The sequence below is a fragment of the Brassica oleracea genome, chromosome C2 (assembly GCF_000695525.1).
Source record: "Brassica oleracea var. oleracea cultivar TO1000 chromosome C2, BOL, whole genome shotgun sequence".
NCBI lineage: Eukaryota > Viridiplantae > Streptophyta > Magnoliopsida > Brassicales > Brassicaceae > Brassica > Brassica oleracea.
The window spans coordinates 20,945,769-20,969,692 of NC_027749.1; the positions used below are offsets into that span (position 1 = coordinate 20,945,769).

The window sequence follows — 23,924 nt, forward strand, 5'->3', positions numbered from 1 at the left end:
TGTTTTTGCTTCCGGTTGTCGGTGAACTAACCCCATGAATTCGGTTATACCTCGTTGGTATTCTTCCGTAAGCAATCTCGTGTTCGGATCCAAATGAGGTCGATCGATCCAAGAACGAAAATAATTTGAAGAAGACATATTTTTTATGAATCAAATTCGTGTGTAAATAGAGTAAGAGGGAGGATGAAGATATGGAGTGAATGAAGAGGAAGAGGAGTGCTTGTATTTATAGTCTAAATCCTGCCGACAGACCGAGGAAATTCCGACGGAAAAGGCTAGTTCGTCGGAATTTCCTCGGAATTTTGTAAAATCCCCCAACGGCTCTCCAATGGCTATAATATTTCCTCGGAATTCATCGGTTTTTTCCGAGGAACCCATTTTCCCTCGGAATTTCCTCGGAATATTCCGACGGATAGATATTTCCTCGGAATTCCGTCGGTATATTCCGAGGAAATTCCGAGGAAACCCAATTTTGTGCTTCCTCGGAATTTCCTCGGAAATTCCTCGGGATATTCCGAGGATTTCATTTTCCGTCGGAATGTCCGTCAGAATACCGCTGTTTTCTTGTAGTGCAAGAACCATATCATTCACACACACACACTCACACAAATTATAAGTGTTAGGCATGATCGGGCTTGGACATAGTGACATAAAAGTAACATTTGTTTGGTTCACAAAACTTGATAAACTACCTATGAAAATACACTAGATTTTGATCCGTGCTTTCGAAGCACTCGTTTTTGGATTATATACAAAATTTCATATAAATTAGTATTTTGGGATTGTTTCATTATTATGTTACAAATTCGTATCAAATCGAAGAAATAATTTTTTTGAAAAAAATATATATTTTTTACTTAGTTTATTTGAGATTTGTATATACACTGTGTTACTCTCTATCTTAGGGATGGATATTTTATTCGAATCCAAAAATCAAAACGCAATTGACCTAAAAATACAAGTTTGGTTCGGGTCCACGTTCAGGTAAAAGTACCTATTGGGTATTTTCTTGGACATCTCGGTTTGAGTCCGGGTCTTGCCCGAGACCCGATCGAGTACCCAAAGTACCCTAAATGTTTTGTCTATATTATGTATATTTGGGTATTTCACATATGTTTTTGGTATTACATACATATTTTAAGTTTTGGGACAGGGTTTTTGGTTATAATTTCGAGTTTCGGGTAAAATTTCCAATTTTAAAAAAATATATTTTGGGTATTCGGATAAATTTTGGGTATTTTCGGTTTTTAGGGTTAGATTTTAGGTAAATATTTGGGACTTTTTGGGTATTTGAATATTGTTTTGGTACTTTTTTGGGTTTCATGTATTTTTTGGGTTTCAAGATTATTTTTGGGGTTTTGGGTACTTTGAGTTTTTTTGGGTCTAAATATCTAAACAAATCCTGACCCGTTAGTACCCTATTATATTTTACAGGTATTTGAATTATAGACTCGAACCCGCCGGACTCGAAAGGAATCAAATCCAACTGAACCAAAAAATTTAAATACCTAATTAGGTCCAAATATCTAGGACCCGAAGGATTCAGATCCAAAAACGATTCGTACCCGATCCAAAGATCCGATCCGTTTACACGAATTTGTATATTTAATAACATATTCATTTTAGAATGTTTATCAATATAAATTAAATGGAATAGTATAAAAACAGAATAATATCTTAACCTTATTAGAATATATGTAAGCGGAACAATAAATATTAAAGAAATAAAACTTATAAATATTCAGATTGGTTATAATACACTAATTCTTGTTTAAATGTACATATATATATATATATATATATATATATATATATATATATATGATAATATTTTAGAAACCTTATTTTAAAAAATCTCTTTTAAACCGTATATAGATAACTGGTTATATTTTTGTATCTTTAATAGTATAGATTCGTTTTTGAAATATAAGTTAAATTAAATGAAATAGTATATAAATCAGAATAATATCTTAATGTTGTTAGAATATAATATCATAGTCCAATAAATGTTAAGAAAATAAAAATTAAAAAAAAATATGATTGGTTATAATAATACACTCGAAATTCTCATTTAAATCTAAATATATAATTGATAAATATTTTTGTATCTATAATAGTATAAATTCGTATTTGTTGAGTGCTAATCACGTGAATTTAAGGAAATTTTATATAAATTAGCATCACATATAAAACATTTATACGATTTGGTTTAAGGATGCAATTGTACGGTTTGGTTATAATATATTGAATTATGTTATACGGTTTGGTTTTGAATAATTATACAAATGTGAATAAGATGATATACAAAAATAATGTATATAAATGCTTTTATAAATGAAACAGGATAATAATGAATCTCTGTAAAGAAGTTGATGCTCTAATGATGATGATTAGATATATGAAATTCAATTGATTTCATTTGATCAAATTTCAACATGTAAAGGTAAGCCATTAATGGTGATGGTTCTATAGCTTCTTCCTCAGCAAACATCTGAACTTCGAGACATACAAATCACTATATACTCTTAATCTGAAGTTTATCATAGTTCAAGTATCTGACCTCGGAATGTAGATAGTATTTCGATGATATGATATCCCCGTTTCATATATGATAGTAAGTTTGATATCAAATGTTTATAAAAAAGATTCACATCGAGATGTACCAAAGAAACGTTTATATCAAATGTATGCATGGTCATGATATGGGTTTATTTCAATGTTAGAGGATGTTATTTGGCTGCTATAATAGGGGTTTGTTATAATATTTGATTATATGTAATAGATCGGGTTAAAAATGAATTGGTGCAATATTTTTTTTAATTAGATTTTAGGAAGATTCTTTTTTAATAGTGTAGATAATTAATGTCGAAATCTAAAGTTGAATATCACACGGTATCTAATGGTTAGATTCAAATTTTGTTTTTGTTTTTGTAGTATTGATTGTTTCAAGTTCTATAACACTCTTAACATAATCAAAGTTTTTAATTTCCCAAAGTTTGAGGGAAAACCCTCTGACTCATCTAGAAGTATAGCCATCTCGTCAGGTCTCCGTCTCCGACAACGACACGTTTCCCGTTAAAAAAACATGTTCCCACTTTCTTCGTGTACTAACATCTGAAGAACAAAAAAAACGACCAAGACTGATTTTATTTCGGTAACTAGGCTTCATGGAGTTGAAACGCCATTAAACATCTCTTCAATTCAGATCTAACCCTCAAGATCGTTGTAGATGAACAATTAAGATCTTCAATCAAGACTTCCTTAAATGCATTCTGTAATGGCTCCGACGCGGAATCTAATCCGAGACGAAGAGCTCGGAACCATATCAGACGAAGACGACTCTCCATCCGGAAAACGATCCAAACTCGATCGCTTCCCTCTAAGCCGATGGGAACTCGCGGTATCTCTCGGCGTCTTCCTCGTCTTCTCCTCTGGTCTCTTCTGCATCTACATCACCATGCCCGCCGCAGAACTAGGCAAGCTCAATCTCCCAAGAAGCATCTCTGATCTCCGCTTGCTCAAGTAACTGATAAAGATTCAAACTTTTTATATGATGATCGAAGGGTATTGATAAAGTTGTAATTTTTGTTGTGTTTCAGAGATAACTTAGCGAACTATGCTAATGAGTATCCGGCGCAGTTCGTTTTAGGGTACTGTGCCACCTACATTTTCATGCAGACGTTTATGATTCCAGGCACTATCTTCATGTCGCTTTTGGCTGGAGCTCTCTTTGGGGTTGTCAAAGGTGTTGTCTTGGTTGTTTTCAACGCAACTGCTGGAGCTACTTCTTGTTTCTTTCTCTCTAAGTTGATTGGTCGGCCGTTGATTACTTGGCTATGGCCTGAAAAACTGAGATTCTTTCAGGCTGAGGTAGAGCTCTTCCTTTTTCTCAATGAGAACTCTTCATTTGGGAGTTGTTATATGTATATATGATTAATATTTTTATATGTTCGGGTACCTGCTCGGTTTTCAGTTCGGTTATTTTGGATATAAAAATATAGGGACCATTCGGATATTTGAGAGTTTCGGGTATTTCGGTTCGGTTCCACAGTTCAGGTCTTCGTTTTTTTCCCAGGCCTAATTGGTTGTGTGTTTTTCAGATTGGTAAGCGTAGAGATAAGCTTCTGAACTATATGTTGTTTCTGAGGATAACACCAACACTGCCAAATCTGTTCATCAATTTGGCTTCTCCAATAGTTGATGTACCTTTTCATGTCTTCTTTTTGGCGACGTTGGTGGGTCTCATCCCTGCAGCTTATATAACCGTCAGGGTAAGCCTTTTGTGATGATATATGCGACATTGGTATATATCTAAGCAGAGCTTAAGATTTCTTGGTTGTTTGTATTGTAGGCTGGCCTTGCTATTGGAGATCTCAAGTCGGTGAAGGATCTGTATGACTTCAAGACATTGTCGGTGCTCTTCCTCATCGGGTTCATCTCCATACTTCCAACAATACTGAAAAGAAAGAAGATATACGAATAACCAAGGAGATGTGGAGATCTCCACAACCTTCGGTATCATTAGCCTTATAGTGGACAAGAATACACTTTTAAACTGATTAGAGGACACAACAGAACAAGAATGAGTTCTGTTTATTTTGGCACTTCGTTTATAGCTTTATTTTTGCTCTTACTCTGTTTACATCGGAGAGTAGTAGGTATTAAGGATATTAAAGAAACAGTACACTTTGTTGATTATCTCATTCTTTTATATTCTTTTCCATTATAATTGTTGCATATGAAAGAGGAACTATAGAATAAAAATTATGTCTTAAAATAATATAATTATAAAACCCAATTTCTCAACAACACAGAACTCTAGCAAATTCATGGCATTATTATAGTTAGATACCAGTTCTCAAAGCCACGACATTTACAACAACAAGCTACATTTTAGTTAAGTCAGCTTGAAACCAGCACCAACAGGTTTGTGCAACTGGTAGGTCTGGCTCGGCACAACTTGAATCACACCTGGTTGTTCTGCAACACCACACCAGAGCCCCCAAAAAAAATCACATCAGGAAAAACAGAGCATGAACAAAAAAAAAGACCTATCTTCTTTTCCAAGCCTACATACTAAGAAAATGTGCCATCATGACTTACACATGATTCTATTTCTACTAGCTAGAAATCTCATCATATGCCTATCTTAACATTGAAACATAAACATCCAAAAAAAAAAAAAAAAAAAAAGAGTAAGTTAAGATCTTTATCTTCTTTCCCAAACCTACATACTCAGAAAATGTGCTATCATATGATTCTATTTCTACTGGTTTGAAATCCTATCTCAACACTGAAGTATCAAGTATCAAACAACACATAGTGGACCTGGACAACAAAGAGAAGATGTACAACAACTATATATGCACAAGTGTTAACATTTCTCATTGCTTTTAACTGTATTTGATGGAAAAGTTACAAGATTCTCGTGTGCAATCATCGGTTAAGCGCAGAATCAAACGAAGACTCTGATGAAAAGAGAGAAAAGAGAAACATACTGGAGATCTCGGTGACTTGCTCAGGTGTGAGCTTAGCTGAGAAACCAGAAGCAGCTTCCTTGTAACTGTAGATCAGAGCGTCCTTTGCTGCTTCCTCACTGTCATCAGAACATAAGACACAAACATATTTTCACCAATCAAATCAAACCCTAAATCAAATCGATCACACACCAAAACCCATCTCATGGAAATCGAGAAAAATCGAGTTTTTTTTTTTTCTGTACAGACCTGCCGAGAGCGGAGGAGAGAGTACGGAGATGATAATCTTTAGGTTCCTCATCGGTGGGTTTCTCGGTGTAGATGATGTGGACCTTCGCTTCGGACGATGCTTCTCCGGTGGATTCTGCCATGGTGATCGATGCAAAGAGCGCTAAGACGACGACGATGAGGTTGAGGTAGAGACTTCTTCCAGGAGGAACAGATGATGTTTGCATTTCTTTGATCGAATTTGAGATTTTATTTCAATCAAAAAGGATTCAAGGTGAGATTTTTTCCCATCTATGTTGATTTTTGCAACCGACTCACAATGGACGGTCTTAACTTGTTTACACAGAATCTGACGGCTATTATTTGTTGGCCTGGATATGTTTCATTCTGAAAATTTATGTAAATAGCCTGCCAAGTGGCAGCTTACCATTAAAGTAAAATCATTAAACTATCAATTATCTTATTTATCTTTGACTAGAGTCGCCTACGAGCGGGCCGTAAATTATAAAATAATTTAAACGCTTATAGTTAATGGTATTTAACATTGTTTGTTAATTTTTTTAAATATTTTTACATTTGTCCTTGTGAGGCATGTATGCTACTATGATATATTGTTTAATAAACATTGTTTGTTTAAATGTTTTATATATTTTTAGATTTTGTTATTGGTGAGGCATGTTTGGGAGTCTGAAGATGGAAAAAAATGTAATTTATTTTGGTACGTAAAAAGTAAAGTAACACTTTTTGCATAGATGATTCTTGTCGTGGAGATCGCAGCTTCTTAGGGGTTTGAGCCTTTCCATGTTGATTAAATACATATCCTCTAGAGTAATACTGTAATCACTGAGCACTTTTTAACCTTTCTCCAGCAACAGTTGGACGTTGATGCCGTGTGTTCCCGTTCCAGGGTATCTAGAATCTTTTTTTTCTATTTCAATTTTCCGTTGCACAGCAGTAATAAACACAAAGATACGTACCCTTATCGTATATTCCATGCGCAGAATGGCGTAGATGTTTGAGTGCTTCAGGGTTATTGTTTTCTAAGCACGACTCCATTAAGCGTTTGTGTCTAGACACCATCCTTAGTGGTTCGGATGCAAAATATTTCAGGCCCAGGTTATTGAAATAGGATCCTGGTGGTATGTTAGAAGTGTCTTCATCTAAGGTGTGCACGCTTTGGTTCATCTCTGGCTCCGATTCCATATCATTGGGGACGTCGTTTGAATCTTGATGAGATGAGGCGTTCGGGAGGTCGGGAGGAGGTGATTTTTTTTTCAAAGTTTTTTTTTTGTAGTTGTGTTATTGGTGAGCTGTACCTCTTTAGGTTGAAGTTTATACAGCACTAGGTTTTTGAATTACATGATCTGTTTATATCTACTCTATTAAAATCTAGTCTATTAAAATAGAGTTCTATTTGAATTTTACCATGGCATACATTTAATTTGGACTTATTAAACATGTTGTGACTAAATATAAAAATAAATTATGTATACAATTTTATATGGTAACTGGTATATTTATATTAAACCAATTATGGTTTGGGTTAATATTTGAGTAACAAACCATATCTTTTAATCTGAACCAAACAAATATGGTTTGCATTAACTGGAGAGAAATTAATTGAACTTATTAAACTCTCATATAGTTTGGTTATTGTGTCGCTCTACGTTTTGAAACCTATAGGTTAAGAGATCAACATGGTCAACTTCCATGGATTAAATATGAACTCAAAAATCAAGATCTATAAGTTGTTTTGACCAATTATTGGAGTGTTTGACCGGTGGTTTATTTTTTTTATGAACACCATCTTATAGGAAGTAGGTTTAGATTATAACATAACACAGGCCCGGGCTTGAACGAAAACATTCAATACAAATGTATGGGGCCTCCTATTTTTGTCAAAATTTTAGGGCCTATTTTTTTCAATGTTATTACTTATAAATATATCAATTTGACAATTTGTTATGTGTATATAAACTGATAAGTAAAGAAAATTATGGGACATCACTAACATACAAAGATAATTATATTTTATATATTCTATGTTATTAAATATGAGTAGATTGAAAGGCAAAAAAAAAAAGGAAAAAAAAAATTATGACAAACATGAAAGATTAAATGGTTTGGCTATGTTGTCGATTGAAAAGGATATGATCAAGAATCTTGATTATGAAAGTTTGATGGATGATTTTGCAAGAAAAAATGCAAGAAGATCTATATTTAAGAACTGATAAGTTTTTTTTTTAGTTTTGAGGATATTGTAATTTTTTTATTATAAACTTGAGTTTTTTATCGACATATTTTTTTTATACATTATCTAGGGGCCTCAATTTTGTATTTCGTATTGGACCATGAAAATTTCAGGACCGGCCCTGTCTTGAGACCACGACCTTACTTACAAGTGATGCCTGCTTCCTCAAGTCTTCCAGATCAAAGTTCCAAGCACTGATTCCTCTCATATACTCATGCTGCAAGAAAGTAACATAGCCTTCAAAATAAAAAAAAAAAGACCGCAAAGATAAATTGTATATGGATAATTTTAAATTACCAGCTTCCATTGATACCAAACATTTGTATTAGTAACAATATCAAAACAATATATTACAATGTTTTAAATTTATGCAATAATCCTGGGTTGGAATGAATATACGGTAATTTTGATAATAACTTCTATTTTCGTAATTTTGTGGTTCTGAACAGGAAACCAAATTAAAACTACTATTATGTAATACTACACAACAAACATCATATATATTTTTAATATAAATTCATAACTATAAATAAAAAACAATCCGTGCAATCCCACAAACCACTATATATAAAGTATAATTACAAAATTAGATGAACCAAACCAAAAAACAAAATAACAAAACTCAAATTCATAAATAACCAAATTATTACTATATTTTTTGAACCGAAAAATCAAAACCCATAACTAAACCGGAACTAAACTGAAAACTAAAACAGTAAAATTTAATGTGGATCAAAATTTATAAAATATCATTAAATTTTTATAAGTTTTTTATTTTAAAATGTAAATTATAAATACAAATATAGGTAATCCTGCACAACTGTGCGGGTCATAATCTAGTTAGCATTATAGCGTAGATTTTGTTTACATCTCTGTCGTTGGTTTGCTTGAAATTAGGGATAGTTTATATTGATAGTTGATCTGATTTGTTAGGAATATTGACTGAGTTGATATATTAACAGATATGGAATACTAAAACGATTAGGTCACTTAATTGTATTTATATATATAACTTTATAGTAGAACATGTGTAGGATTTTTTTTTAACGTATCAAATATTATGGATGTACTAAATAGTTATTTCGTTTATTTATATTATAGATAGTTGATATTGCTAATTGATCTGGTTTGTCAGAATTATCGATTGAGTTGAGATTTTAAACGTCTGTGCTGGTTTGAATTTATGTATGGCAATATAGTATAATTTATTGAGATTTATTTCTTTATTTGAGAATATGCGAGGAATACATTAAAAGTTGATTTTGGTCTTACATAATTTTCTGTGATATATGGGAAACATTGACCAGGATCATATAGATGTGAATGATCCATTAATTGGTCGGTTACCTTTTATCAATGTAAACCGAGAACAACAAAACCATAGTGTGGTGATCAGTAATCCGTATTTCTTTTTATTTGGAAAACAGATTTAAAATATTATATAGATATAACTTTTTTTTTTTTGAACAAAAAAGATATAACTTTCTATCAGACGATGCGTTTTTTTTACATACCAATATTATGGATGTACTAATCAGTTAATTTGGTTTTTCTAAGTAGCTTTATAATAAATTTGATATATAAAAGCATTTTAAGCACGTAGAAAATGTGTTTTAGACTCTCCACGACAGTTTGACTTTTGTGTTAGTGTCAATATGATGTATTGAGCTAACCGGGATTTGGTTAACTTTATGGTACGACAGTTTCGTAGGTTTTCGAAATGTAAATCTCAAAACAAAGGGAAAGAGTCTAAAAACGTTATGTTCCATTGTTTTGTAAACGATGTTTTCAGAAAGCGTAAGATTGGTCAATAACACACTGGCCGTAATTCATGAGAAAAAACTGATAAAGGAAGTTTTACAATCCGGATCGGAGTTAGCAAAAGAACGTTTCCAGTTTGATGATATATCTGCGCCTTCGTGTCCCTTTATATACGCTTGTTGATTTCACTGGGAGCAATGAGGCCTCCACGTACGATGGCAAATATACATTGTTAGTCTCTGTAGACGGAAATCAGGTTGATACAGATGCATGATCTAAATATTTAGATCTAACCTGAGTCACTCGGACGTCTTTGACGATTTCATTGTAGACAATATTGGTTACTCCATCTTTGCCGTCCACATCAGAAGTTTCGTCTGATATCATAAGCCCAGTCGGAGTTGTGACTCTAGAAATGGCAACGTACAACTGTCCGTGAGTGAAGACATGGCGAGGAAGATACAACGGATCATCAGTATCGACTCTACCTAACAGAAAAATCAAAAACAATAATAAACAACACGATCAAGATCATCGTGAAACACTACAAATGCTAATAAACACGATATAGTTCGCTGAGAACAATAGATCAGACCAAAAAAGAGATATTTTTTAAAACAGAATAACATGATCAGGTTAAGCGGAAACACAATCAGACATCATAAACAGGACGACGGTAAATACTAACTCAGAATAATCAATATACAGATGAAAAAGGTTAAGATCTCTCCCATTACCATCCACCAGGAGCAAATCCACCCGCATAATGAAGCAGCCTCGCCTCGCCTCCCAATAATGAAGCAGCCTTGCCTCGACAACCGATGAACACCGACCGGACTTCAAGTCGGAAAATTAAAAAACATCCTCGTGTTAGCCATCAAGAGAGAGTAGTAAGAGATGAGTATGAGAAAGATGAGTAGCAGATAGATTGTGGAGATCGCGATCAGCTGAAGAGAGATACTAACCTATTTATACAGAACTCGCCGATGAAACAACGCAACTGAAGCTCTCGTAGTGAGATTACGAATTAATGGGATTAAAGACGGAGTAATCACAACATCTTCCATTACAGGAGCTGTTTCATCCAAGGAAGGGAGTTCAGACGTCAGGCGGCGCTGTTGTAGGAAGAGAGGAGAAGATCTGAAATTCTTCGTTTAGGGCTAGAGTGCGAATTCCTTCGACTCAGGCCCGATACAGAAATCACGTCTAAAGGACCAAATCCCATAAGAAATCACGTTTAAATGAAACGATGCGTTTCATACGTGTCGCAACAGTATCACGCGAATTTGTGACCTGTCAGCTTACGTGGATAGCCTGGGAGGGATCCAAACCGTCTTTTATATATATATAGATTTTTCAACCTAATTGAGAAAATTGGCTACTATGCCCATAAGGAATGCCTTAATTAGGTCCATGCATCTGAGTTGACGGTAATATTTTTATGTCGATTTTATCCCTCCCTCGTGCCTGCCGACATGCCAATAGCTGTGTCAGATCCTCTGAACCCTACTGCTAGTTTATAGTTCGCTGCAGCAAATTCGTTGTATGAGAAGTGATATGAATTTATTTATTAATTATTTAATTTATCTAAGAGGGTGCTTGCCATCAATTTAGTGATTTGAGATTAATTATTTTCAAAAGTCGTAACTTTAGACAAGTGAACCAACTTAGTTATTTGAGTTTGATATCAACTAAATTAAATATATAATCGTAAAATCATCGTCACTAAAATAGTTAGACAACTATATTATTAAAACATAAATACAAATAAGAAATCGCCCTAAAACTTACCACTTATTTATAATGAAATATCACTGAAGTATTTAATAAATCTAACAATAAATATTTTGTCTTTCTTACTTATTAATGCACTTTCCTAAATCTACTTTTAAATAAAAACACGGCAACAGTTTAAGAAAATCTAATTGCCATTGAGGAGTAGGACAACAATAAGAAAAAGAAAAATATCAAAACATGATTTGGTCGTAATTTACAGTCAAATCTTTTCACGAAATATGATTATTTTGTACTTTAATAAAATATTATATCATGAATCAGTTGCAGCTTACAATCCTATTTTAAAATATATATTATACTAAGGTGTAAAAAATTACATCATGGAATAAGTGAAAACAAATCATTTCTAAACACACAACATCAACATATGAACCGTAAGAAAAACATATGCAAATATCCTCCATACGTTCAACAAATAATTTCCTAAAAATGATTTAGCCAAAATTTTAGGAATATTCAAGTTTAAAACAATTTTTAACAATAATATGTAATATTCTCCAAATATTGTATAATCCCACAAATTTAGCTTGCAGAGCATAAAATATATGTATTTCGAATATTCCTAAATATATGTTTAAGCATTTCGGTTACTATTAATTATTTTCAATATTTAATATATAGTTACCTTGTTAAACAAGATATTATATTTATGTTAATATGTATGTTTATTATATATATAAATATATATATATATATATATATATATATATATATTTTAACGATACCATTTCTGAATAACTTTAAAAGTTTTTACAGACCCACAAAAAAGAGAAAAATGGAGTGATCAAATTACATAAAAGTGAAAAGATGTGAAGCAAGCAATTTTGTGAAGAAAATTCCTAAGAAGTTCCTTAGATTTCGACTCTGTCAAACCAGATGGAAAGGAAGGTTTGTTGCTGCTGATTTTGTTAAGTAAGAGGTCTCTGCAAATTTGAAGTTTCTCTGTCCAATGAGAAAAGCTTCGAGCGTAGCTGTAGGGATATGTCCTTAATGATCAGCGCTGGAGGCCTAGAAGTGTTTGAGTGGAACCGATTGTTTCTTTCCTTCCAAAGATAATAAATAGTTGCCTGAAAGATGAGGTGCATCATGATTCTCAGATTTCATGTAAGATGGGTAGAAGAGAGCCAATCAACAATGGCATGAAGTGCATAAGGTGGTTGGAGTCTTGATCTCGCTAATAATCCATTCCAAACAATGCGAGAGTAGTCGCATTCAAAGAAAATGTGAGGTGTTGTCTCATCATCACTGCCACACAGCAAGCACGCTGGTGATACATCCATACCCCAAGAGATTAACCTGTCACGAGTCACCATTCTTTCTCTCAAGACAAGCCAAGTTATGAAAGCATGTCTTGGAATCCGCTTTTTAAACCAGACCACCTTGTGCCATTGTGCTAAAGGAGGGTCAGGATATAGTGTTTTGAAGAGCCTTGAAACGAAGAATTCCGAAGGCTGGTCAGCTATAGAATTTCGCCACAGAAAATAGTCTTCATCAATAGAATCAACATCCGGCACTCGAGTAGGAAGCACCGAACGAATGTAACGAAGTATTGGGTGCATGCTCCTTGAAGAAATATTCCATCCGCCATTTGATAAAATGGAAGATAGAGATGCATCGATGGGAATGCCCGAGACCATAGAGCCAGTCGGTCCCCTTGTTGAGCATATTGATCCATCATGAGTCCAATTATCATGCCAGAAAGAAGCGTTTCTGCCAGAAACAACATGACACATGATGAAGGGACAAGCCAGGTCTCGCAGGTGCATCGCCATGTCCAATTCCCAACAGTAGTGAAATCAGCAGTCCAAAAGAGATTTTCCGGGACGTAATGACGCCTTACCCAAGCAACCCATAGGGAGCCCGAGCCAGCAAAAATGTTCCACAGGTGGTTGATTCCAAAAGCAATATTTAGTCCTGAAATCCGACGTAGACCCAAACCTCCACTCTCTTTAGAGGTGCAAACTGATTCCAATGCCACTTTTGCTCCACGAGCCGAGTCTGGCACCCCAGACCAGAGGAAAGCATTTAACATCTTTTCTAGAGCCTCTACACAACCCTTTGATAAACGAAAAACTGATGCCCAAAAGCTGATGATGCTGTAAAGTACACTGATGTTTATTATATTTGTTACACTAGAAATTATAGCTAATATCTATGTTAACAACTACTATATTTTTTAAATGATACATCAGTTGTTAACAACTTATAATAATGATTATTGTCTGATACATGTGTTTTTATTCGTTAACATAAATTTTAGCATTATTATATGTTACATGATAACTAATATTTTAGATTGATAGCTAATACTAAATTATAAAGACTGTTATTATGTATTGATTTGTTTAACACATATAACACTTAATTGGATATAGGTGAATTACCCACCCAAACGCCTCTTGGTTAGCTGAAAAATTGTTTGATTAATGGGTTGTTAGTTTGTACATCATATGATGCTTAGTTTGTTATGTGACAAATAAGTTGATACATGGTTTGTGATTTTGTGGAGCTAAATGAATACGAAAAAAATAAGAATAATGAGTTTATGTGGTGTATGTAGAAGAAAGAGAGTATGGAAAGAAAGAGAAGAGAAGTAAGAGAAAAGTGATTGTAAAAAGAAAGAGAAAGAAATTTGAAGGAGATTGTAAAAAAGAAGTGTGAAAATAAGAAATAGAGTGTAAAAAAAAAAAAAAAATCTTGTGTCGGTGTACTTTGTGATGAGTGTGTCAAATGGTGAAGAGCATTTTCGTCCATTATCGGACTCTATTGCGTGACTTGTATCTCAGCTGTCAATCGGAGGACAAGTCTTTAATATAGGTCTTATTTATGGGTAATCCACTAAATCTCCCTATTAAATTTAGGTGATTTTTGGAACCATTTATTATAATTACTTTATAATTAAATTGAAAACTTATGCAAAATATTTTATTTCTATTTTTTTTTAAATATGATATATAAATTTTATACTCCCTTCGTTTCATAAAAAAATGTCACTTTGACATTTTTCACACATATTGAAAAAATGATTAAAATACGTTAAAGTTCTTATTAGTTACATATATTCAACCAATAGTATTTGAGATAAATGAAATTATTTATAAAATCAATGTATTTGTAATTAACTTTTAGCTGAAAGTTGCATTGTAATTCTAAAATGACATTTTTTGTAACAAGAAAAAAAATGTTAAAGTGACAAAACAATTGGAATATCTCTTATTATTATGATAAGTAATTATATTTTTGCATGTGAGATAATAATAAATGACTATATTTGTATTATGTTAAAAACAAAGTAAAATTATTTATTAACTTATTACGTTTTATTTTATGAAATATAAATTCATATTTTGTTTTTTAAATATTAATTAATTTTTTGATTAACTAGATTGATTAAGGATGAAATATTTGGCAAAAAAAATTATTGAGTTCAAAAAGAAACGAGATATCATAATATAAAAAACAACAACAATAGAACCACATGGCCCTATCCTCATATTCACACAACGAAATGAAAACCCATATGTATAAATAGATAGAAGAAATATACATTCATTTATCATAAATCTGCTAAAAATACTTTGTTATTTTGGTTTCACTTTCACATGTTAAAAACTCGACAACCGAACAAACTAAACCACCTACCCGTCGCTAACTAGCAACAGCTTAATATTCTGGATTAGTAAGAACCTAGAAATTAAATTTTTTGATTTTATTTGTATCCAATCATTATTTTTCCCCTCCCTCACCTCATTTCAAAGTTAAATACGCCTCAGAGCCAAGTAAGCCAATACTCTATAACTAGCAAACATGAAAAACAAAACACTAACGCTCGTCCACATCCCAATGTCTCCAACCACTTCCTCCTCCATAAACCTACACCCAGCAGTCATAGCCGTTCCTTGCGTTCTCTTGGGCTCACATCCAAACATCCTCAATATCTCATCACCATTACCATACTGGATTGCAATTAACAGACGGTAACAATAAAACGTCGTGGAGATGTATTTCATCCACACCATTCCATAAGGCACTTTGTTCACGTAGTAACCACCGGTTAAAACAAACGCTAGCATTGTCACAGTCACGATCGTGGAAGCTTTCTTTGCGTCCATGATCGCTGCGCCAAGGGCAAGTCCGAGTCCTTGGGATGCTAAAACGTATAGTAGTAGCACGAAGAGGGTGAGGAGGAAAGGGACTAGCCCTGGACGTAGACCGACCATCCAATAAGTTAGCGTCAAGAACACTGCCGGGAGAACGAGTTCCATGGAGAGCGATCCAATGACATGAGCCATGAAGTAAGATGAGAGTGTGTACATACCGGACGAGCGTTCTCGAGTGAAGATGGCTCGTTCTTGCGGAAACGTGAAAACTGCGTTAAATGACGGAATTACCCCCCAGAAAATGGATATGAAGAAGAGTAGTCCTAGTCGGTCCTGTAACAAAACATTATGTTAAAAAACACCAAACCATACAACAATATGTTTTATTTTTCTATTTATATATGATTAGTAATGTTTGTGTACTTACGTGTACGTCTCGATAATCTGAGTGCCACCACATTAGACCAGAGAGTAGTGAAGACGCTATCACTTGGAAAACGCGAAGTGCATCGAAGGATTCGTGGCGCCGTTCTTTAAGAAGTCTGTGGAGGAGAATGCAAAGTTGGCTGGACCATGTTGTGATACCTGACGTTATTCCATGTTCGTTCTCTCGCGTTTTTACAAAACGCATGTTCTCTCCAAGAGAAGGTGCCGCATCGATGCAGGTTTTGACGTTTGGGGCTAGCAATGTATTATAAGCTACAGCCAGCGTCTGTTTCACGTTTGGCTTTTCCCGTTCTGTCATGCCGTCAATTTGACAAACTCCTGCATAGGTTAACAAATCTCAATCAGTTTAGAGAAGCTACGTATAATAATCAATAAAACTTGAGGAAAATTAAGCTAAAAATCAGGGAACTGTTTTCATGTATTTGCTAACCAGTAGTGAATTTCATTCAAAAAAAAAACAGTAGTGCATAACAAATAGCCATGATTAGCTGGTACCTACTCAATCAAATAATCCAAAAGAGCCAGACCGGTTAACCAATTAATGGACCAATAAAAGTGTTATTAATATCTATCAAACTATATATATTAATGAAATTAACCACTCAAATTATCATCCAAATACACGAAAGTTAACTCGGCAATGGCCAATGGAATAATTAATTAAATATCCTAAATATAAAAATGGAAAAGACAATTCAAAGTGGCATTCCATCAAACAGAGATGAGGGCGAATCAACCAATCGTCTTTTTGTTTCTTTGACGGCACCAATCGTATTGTTTGGACCGACCAATTCCCCTATATTCAAACAGGTTTTGACACCATATTGGATTAATCTAACAAAAGTAAATATCTTTAAACCAAATAAATTGACTAATAAGTAATGGAGACTGAGTTTGCAGTAAAACTGACCAATCAAGTTGGAGAAGCGAGAGAGTCCACCCAAGAACGCACAAGGTCACCACTACGGTTCTTAATTTTAGCTTCTTCATTGATTCCAATTTCTTAATATTGCAAAATCTTGAGCATCAAATAATCTACTATATATTTGAATTCCACTTTCGGAAAAATATTCTGAATAGTTTCAATTCCTAACACGTGTTAAGCTTTACTTTTCCTGCTAAAGAGACTCGTTTCCCATGCAACTATCTATTGCATATGGGCTGAAAGAAACAAACGACTTCATGATGGTACGTCGTCAACTCCCGCAACGATTTGCAAGCTTATTGATCGCAACATCAGAGACACTATCTTGGAGAAACGGCACAAGAAGAACTACAAGACCCTTATGCTATCATGGCTAAGGAACCTCTAGAAAGTTTTAATTCTTCTTCTTCAATGGACTTCACCTTATTTTTATTCTTTTTGCCAAGGTGATCTCCTTTTTGTTTTAAAATTTTTGTAAAGTTTGCAAACTCTTCTCATATTTAATATGAAATTCACATTTTGGCAAAAAAAAAAAAAAATATCAACGGAATTAAAATGAATTTCAGCGAACAAAAGTTTTTGATAGTCAATAAATAAATGAATAATGCATAGTCAAGTAGTCGACAAGTGTAGTCAAGTCATCAAATCTCATAAGCCAGCTTTTGAAAAGGCAATGATTTTGGAACAGAAAATTTAATTTATGTTGTTCTTTTCTTTCAAATTGATCAATAAGTTAGGGCAAGTGGTATTTACTGTTGTACTTTGACGTATATCTAACATTTCTGATGAAAATATAGCAAATACTTCCAATAACTAATAACTAGTCAAACAATATTCTTGCTTAGTACACCATGTGATTATCAACTTTCCAGCCATGAAAAATCACATACATTTACACATACATATCTGAAAATATATGCATATATTGTATATATGCAATAGATCGAGTGGTCATGTGGATGGTTGGTCCAATTAGAGGAAACTTTTTCATAAAGATAATGATTCAAAGAAAGATTGAATGTGAAGAATATGGTTGTGAAGACAAAGAAACTATATGATGTTAAACATATGCCATTGCACGCAACAAACTATTTCTTTCTTTTTCATGACAAGCTATTTTATGTGCCATTTATACTCCCTATCTTATATGATATGAATGTGTCTCTTTAGGTTGAAACTGTAAGTAATTCCCCACAATTCATTTTCTTTTCCCTATCTGGATAAAAACTATATTGCTTCGATGTGGATTGAGTAAGGAGGAGTGAAAACCACGAGTTAGATGCCAAGGTGTGATTGGGTACTTTAGGCGGTTACCCATTAACGTAAAAGTTTCCCAAGTCAAGGATGAATGGAAAAACGAAAACTATAGAACATCTAAAGCCATGCCCACACGTGGAGCTCAAAGGCCAGGCATAAATAAAAGAGGGAAAGAGTAAGAAGGCTGCTTTCATTAACAAGTAAAAGAAGGTTGCATTAGTTGGCTGAAAAAGGATTAAGAGACAAAATTGAAAAAAGCTTGGGTAGTGCAAACAAAAAAAGAAGAACTTACTTTTTGAAAAAGTTGGATAAAGAGGAAACAGAAACACAAAACACAGAGAGACAGAGTTTGTGAAACCCATAACGTCATTTTGTAACACAGATTAGACACGTTGTGTTTTCTTCTAGTTAACCCGTTAAAAATAAAATAAAGAGCATCTTGTTCTGATTTATTATGAAAAGAATAAAAGAAAATCATGGTTTAATAGTGAAAATGTGTAATGAGATAAGTTTTTTTTATATAAAAGCAAAGAATAACATTTATTCAGATGATATATAATAAGCCAAAAGTTACACCAAAAAAATATAATAAGCCAAAATTGAAACCCAAATACCTATGGCATACATATCATACTCGAAAAGAGAGAGAGAAATAAAGACATAACACGTTCCCAGTTGGCCATAATTATTAACATCAAAAAGCCACCGTTCAATTATCAACTTTACTTTTAAAAATGTGGCACAATTAGTAGTATATAAACTTATAATAAAAATTGACCCAAAAAAACTTATAATAAAATAAACAATTACTAGATATGACCATAGAAGAAATTTTATTTAATACTGCTGAATACTAATAGTATAACGCTAGCGCTTTGTTTAAAAATTTAAAGTACTAAACTCCGAAATAACAAAGCTATAACCAAAGTAAATCACAAGCCATCACGACGACCAGGGTCCAAAAGAGACACATATAATAGCTTAGACTTGTATAGCTTTCATCGTACGTCGGCATAACGATCATAAATATAACATTTATTACTATCTCTCTTTTTGGGGTCAAGCTTTTATATTCATAGTATTTTTCTATACAAATATTTTTTTTTTGACTGATCTATACAAATATCTTACCTTCTCACATGATTCGTATCATGCATGGCTGCGGTATCATTGTATCAAAGATCCCATATACTTCTACATACACATAACACCAACCAAAACGACAATTTCATATTTTGTTGTCATATCATCAGTCAATTCATGTAGGAGTACCTTTCACACAAAGTAAACCAAGTTTAAGATTATAATAAAAAAATCGAATCCTAGGTCTAATCATCTGGTGAAATATTTGTTTATTTTCAATCCAAGAAAATGCGTGTTAGTATACTAAGGGTCTGATTGGTTGCAGCTGTGATTTTAGTTTTTTGCTGTAGAATTTATGCTGTGTATTTTTTTGCTGTAGCAGTAAAATTTTTGCTGTGATTTTGTATGTTATAAAACTCATAGCTTTATTAATAAGTTTCTAAAGCACTGTTATTTTGCTGTGAGAATATTAGTGTATACAGCCAAAAGAAAAGAAAAAAAAAGAAACGAAGCTGTAGGTTTCAAAAATCAAAGCAAAGGTTGATTGTTAAATATTGTGGCTGTAGAAATATTTTTTGCTGTTCACAGCAACCAAAGCACAAACCAATCAACCTCTAAGTCATGGAGTTAAATAATGATAATTTGAATTTTAAAAATGAGAACGTACCGTTAGCAAGATCGAGAAGGAAGTCAGCCGGATTCATTGGAAACGCAGGCGAGAACCCGACGGACTCGAAGTAAGCCATGGCGTCTCTTCCTTTTCCGTAGAACAAACACTTTCCTTCGCAAAGAAGAAGCACAGTATCAAACATCTGGAACACACGGCTCGACGGCTGGTGAATCGACGTGACCACCGCCTTCCCTCTACCATGAGCCATCCCGGCGAGTGTCTGAACAAGCCGTAGAGCCGCCGTAGCGTCGAGTCCAGACGTAGGCTCGTCGAGGACAAGAAGGCTCGGGTTGATGAGTAACTCATGAGCTATACTCACTCGTTTCCTCTCACCGCCAGATATCCCTCTGATGAAAGTGTTACCAACCACTGTGTTCTCGCATTTCTCCAGCCCCAGCTCGGAGATCACTGACTCGGCGGCTTTGATCTTGTCGTGTCTTGTTAGACTCCGAGGGAGACGGAGCAAGGCGACGAAAACTAGGGTTTCGCGTACGGTTAAGTGAGGGTAGAGGAGATCGTCCTGCGCGACGAAGCCAGTACGTTTTAGCGTTTGTTTCGTTGGTTTCACATCGTTCATGAGTATTTTTCCGGTGAGACCTGGTCCATGGAGTCTCCCTGCAATAGCGTTTAGTAGCGTGGACTTTCCGCTTCCGGATGGTCCAAGAACAGCCATAAACTCGCCGGGTGACACCATTCCGGTAACTCCATTAAGTATCGTCCTCTCCTCCGTTGATGTAGTCTCATCGGACGGTTTGTGGTCTAGTCCCAACAATCTCTGGATCTTACCGGACTCGCCGGTTTTGCCATGGATCTTCACTCGGTAACAGACATCAACGAACTAAACAAAGTACAAGTCATGTCCCCAGTCAAACCGAGTCAACAATGTATTAGTGAGTGTTTCTTATATATATATATATATACTGTATATATATAAATATTCAAAAACTAGTGTAGTATATAAATATGTACCCTGAGGGTGATTGGGAAACAAGGAGATGATGATGATAAAATTGAGCGAGGTTCACGAGGATCTTGAGGGAGACGAGCTGATAAATCTAGACCGTTCCTTTGATTTTCAACGCCGTCAAAACTTGACATTATTGTTACCTCTTTTCTTAAATAAAAATTCAGACAACAAACTTAAACGGAGTTAGAAGTACAGATCGAGAGAGAGAGTTTGGTTAAGAATATTGAGAAGGCTGAGGATCAGGTGGTGAGTTGCTGAGAGCTCTATTTATGGAGGAGAAGTGGGACGAGAAAGGCTAGTGGGATGCCATGTAAGCAAAGTGGTGTTTAGGCCATCATTATTGCTAGGACAATTTTAAGTCCTTAAAATAAAAAAAGCAAAGGACGCAAGAGATATCAAAGGACGAGGGACGAAGGACGAGCTGGGACGTTGCTTATATAACGACTTTCCCCCTCGGTCCTAGTGTTTTTGTGGGTCCCCTGCCCTTAAGGACCGGCTGGGACGTTGCGATAATGTTGCCCTTAATGTTCATTAACATGTGGCAAAATGCCAGGGGGTGGCTGCTGAAAGGAATCGGGTCGTCTTTTCTCTCCATTAGTGTGTGTATAATTTGCCACTTTAATTCTCTCTTTCCTTTTCGGATTGTTAATGTGTTTCTTTCTTTTCATTTCGAATATACTTTTCCTCTCTTTACAGAGTAGATAATTCCATTTAAGTGTTTTCCATTCTAATTGTCAAATTGAGAATCAACTGATCTTTTTTTGCTTTAAAAAGTAAAAGACACACTTGGACGATGGTCGATCATCATAATGTATATTATCATCATATATATGTGTTAGGATTAGTTTTTGTTTCTAGTTAAAATGCATCCGCGAGCCGGCCTCTTCTTGTTTTCTTTTGTAAAATTGCAGAGACTTCTCCATCCAACATTATCAACAAGGAGGTCCAAAAAACAACATTCTCGCTTCACTGCTTCACTGCTTCACTGCGTTAGGTGATGTGGAAGAGGCCTTGATGAACCAATGAGCTCGCTCGGTTTGACAAGGGATTTGAGGGAGATTAGACCTCCTATAAAGTACCAAGACTTGAAATGGAAAAATGTACGAGGGAGAGGTAAGCGGCTGTGGTAACACTCACTAGTTGCTCTTTTTCATTTTTTTTTTTGGTTTCGACTCTCTCATGCCTTGAATGTTTCATAGGTTTGAGATGTTATTCATCATGAATTATATTCATGCAAATTTTTTCTCACTATAAGGTTTGCAACCTTATCATGTAAACATTTTTATTTTAATTGAAAGCCCTTTGTCAAAAAAAAAAAAAATTGGAGAGACAATAACTTAATACGTATCCAAAAACTCGTATAATGAAAAGAGAGGTAATGAGAGATCAAGTTGAGTCAACTAAACCTAAATATTTTCATCTAAATCTATTAATGGTTTTTGTGTGAAATACTTTTTATTAGTGACTAACATAATCTATAAAACGATGAAAGTTTTTTTTTTGAAATGCTTAATGTAAACACACAAATAATTAAATAATTAATAAATATTTTTTTTATAAATTACTTAATATAATTATAAAAATACAAAAGTTAAAACAGAAGAGTTAAACAATAAATTTCATTATTTTTTAGAATATTTATCTATAAATAAATTTACCAAAACAAAATCTATATATAAAATAAATAAAATATGAAAATTCCGAAATGATTAAAATTAAATGATAAATGTAACTGATTACTATTAAATCTTTATAAATAGGTGTATGTATGATCAAGATAAAACTGAAACTTAAAATGAATAAAATAAATTTTTAAACTTTAAAAAAATACTTAAGTTGTAAATAATCGAAATCAAATTATAAATGCAAGCTGTATATATATATATGAAAATAAAATGGAAGAGAGACAAGTTAGTTTATGTGGGCTAGAAAATTAGCATAGCTAACACGAGGTAAATCTAATTTGTTGTTGGGGTAAAAATTGATCACGACGGAATCAATGTCTGAAAGTCCGTAAAAATTGGTATGAACGTTTTTACGAAAAATAAATCTTCGTAAAAGATTTATTTTTACGAAGAATCTTGCGGAGAAAACACATTCACGAGACATCGGACAAGAGCTCGAAAAAAGTCGCTACGCAACGACCGAACGCGTGTTCCGCTCGGTCGCTACGCGACCGAGCGTCCGTTCCGCTCAGTCGCTACGTAGCGACCGAGCTCGAGCGACCGAGCGTCAATTCCGCTCGGTCGCTAGCGCCCGTTCCGCTCAGTCGCTACGTAACGACCGAGCTCGAGCCAAGCTCGGTCACTACGTAGCGACCAAGCGTTCGTTCCGCTCGGTCGCTACGTAGCAACCGAGCTCTTCTGAAACGTTGATACGACATTAGTCCATGCATTCTCATCTACCCTTCGATGCTATCTCCCGAAGACCGTAGCGAACCCATTTCATGTTTCCCACCATTCTAAGTCATCGATCAAACTTTACGGTAAAAACCGCGGAAAGTTCGTTCTTTATCGAAAGAAGCCGTAATAAACGCTTTGAGTCAGAAGACGGCCCAAAGGGACCTAAGACATGACTCGAGGCCCAACTTACGATTTCTTAACTAACAGCCCGTAAGCCGCATGACGGTTTGCGCTTGGTTCGCAAGGAAAAATAAATGTCAAAGTTTCCGCGGATAAATACGAAATTTTGAAGATAATTACGAAGATCGGGAAAAATGGAATATCTCCATTTTTAGGCTATGACGGCTTAAGGGCAGAAGGGAAAAAGCGTAAACCGACCTAGGAGCGAGTATATAAGGAGTCCTACGCGAGAGGCATAGGAGAACTTTTTAGACTCAGAACTCTCGGCATTTAGAAACTCTGAGGCATTATTCTCGACATGCTCTGTTTCCATGACTGGCACCCGATTACCAGACGAACGTGCACAAGCAGTTCGATCTCTTGGTTCACTCTTGAACTA

At 34.6% G+C, this 23,924-nt stretch overlaps 4 protein-coding genes across 4 annotated transcripts; 1 reads left to right on the top strand and 3 right to left on the bottom strand.

The window, feature by feature from the left end:
• The first annotated feature begins 3,093 nt into the window (after nucleotides 1-3,093).
• Nucleotides 3,094-4,675, top strand: LOC106322510 (uncharacterized membrane protein At4g09580-like). The gene is made up of 4 exons (XM_013760549.1): nucleotides 3,094-3,522; nucleotides 3,600-3,870; nucleotides 4,101-4,271; nucleotides 4,352-4,675. The coding sequence occupies exons 1-4, from the start codon at nucleotides 3,266-3,268 to the stop codon at nucleotides 4,481-4,483; spliced, it is 831 nt and encodes a 276-aa protein (XP_013616003.1). The 5' UTR covers nucleotides 3,094-3,265; the 3' UTR covers nucleotides 4,484-4,675.
• A 78-nt stretch (nucleotides 4,676-4,753) lies between these two features.
• On the bottom strand, nucleotides 4,754-6,031 carry LOC106322511 (subtilisin-like protease SBT3.3). The gene is made up of 3 exons (XM_013760550.1): nucleotides 5,727-6,031; nucleotides 5,499-5,596; nucleotides 4,754-4,980 (listed from the first exon to the last, which is right to left on the bottom strand). Exons 1-3 carry the CDS (start codon nucleotides 5,930-5,932, stop codon nucleotides 4,898-4,900), a joined length of 387 nt encoding a protein of 128 aa, XP_013616004.1. The 5' UTR covers nucleotides 5,933-6,031; the 3' UTR covers nucleotides 4,754-4,897.
• A 6,583-nt stretch (nucleotides 6,032-12,614) lies between these two features.
• LOC106323672 lies at nucleotides 12,615-13,286 on the bottom strand. Its single transcript, XM_013761758.1, has one exon. The coding sequence runs from the start codon at nucleotides 13,284-13,286 to the stop codon at nucleotides 12,615-12,617; it is 672 nt and encodes a 223-aa protein (XP_013617212.1).
• A 1,800-nt stretch (nucleotides 13,287-15,086) lies between these two features.
• On the bottom strand, nucleotides 15,087-21,489 carry LOC106319349 (ABC transporter G family member 25-like). Its single transcript, XM_013757648.1, has 4 exons — nucleotides 20,966-21,489; nucleotides 19,994-20,834; nucleotides 16,042-16,379; nucleotides 15,087-15,947 (listed from the first exon to the last, which is right to left on the bottom strand). Exons 1-4 carry the CDS (start codon nucleotides 21,092-21,094, stop codon nucleotides 15,273-15,275), a joined length of 1,983 nt encoding a protein of 660 aa, XP_013613102.1. The 5' UTR covers nucleotides 21,095-21,489; the 3' UTR covers nucleotides 15,087-15,272.
• Nucleotides 21,490-23,924: the final 2,435 nt, after the last annotated feature.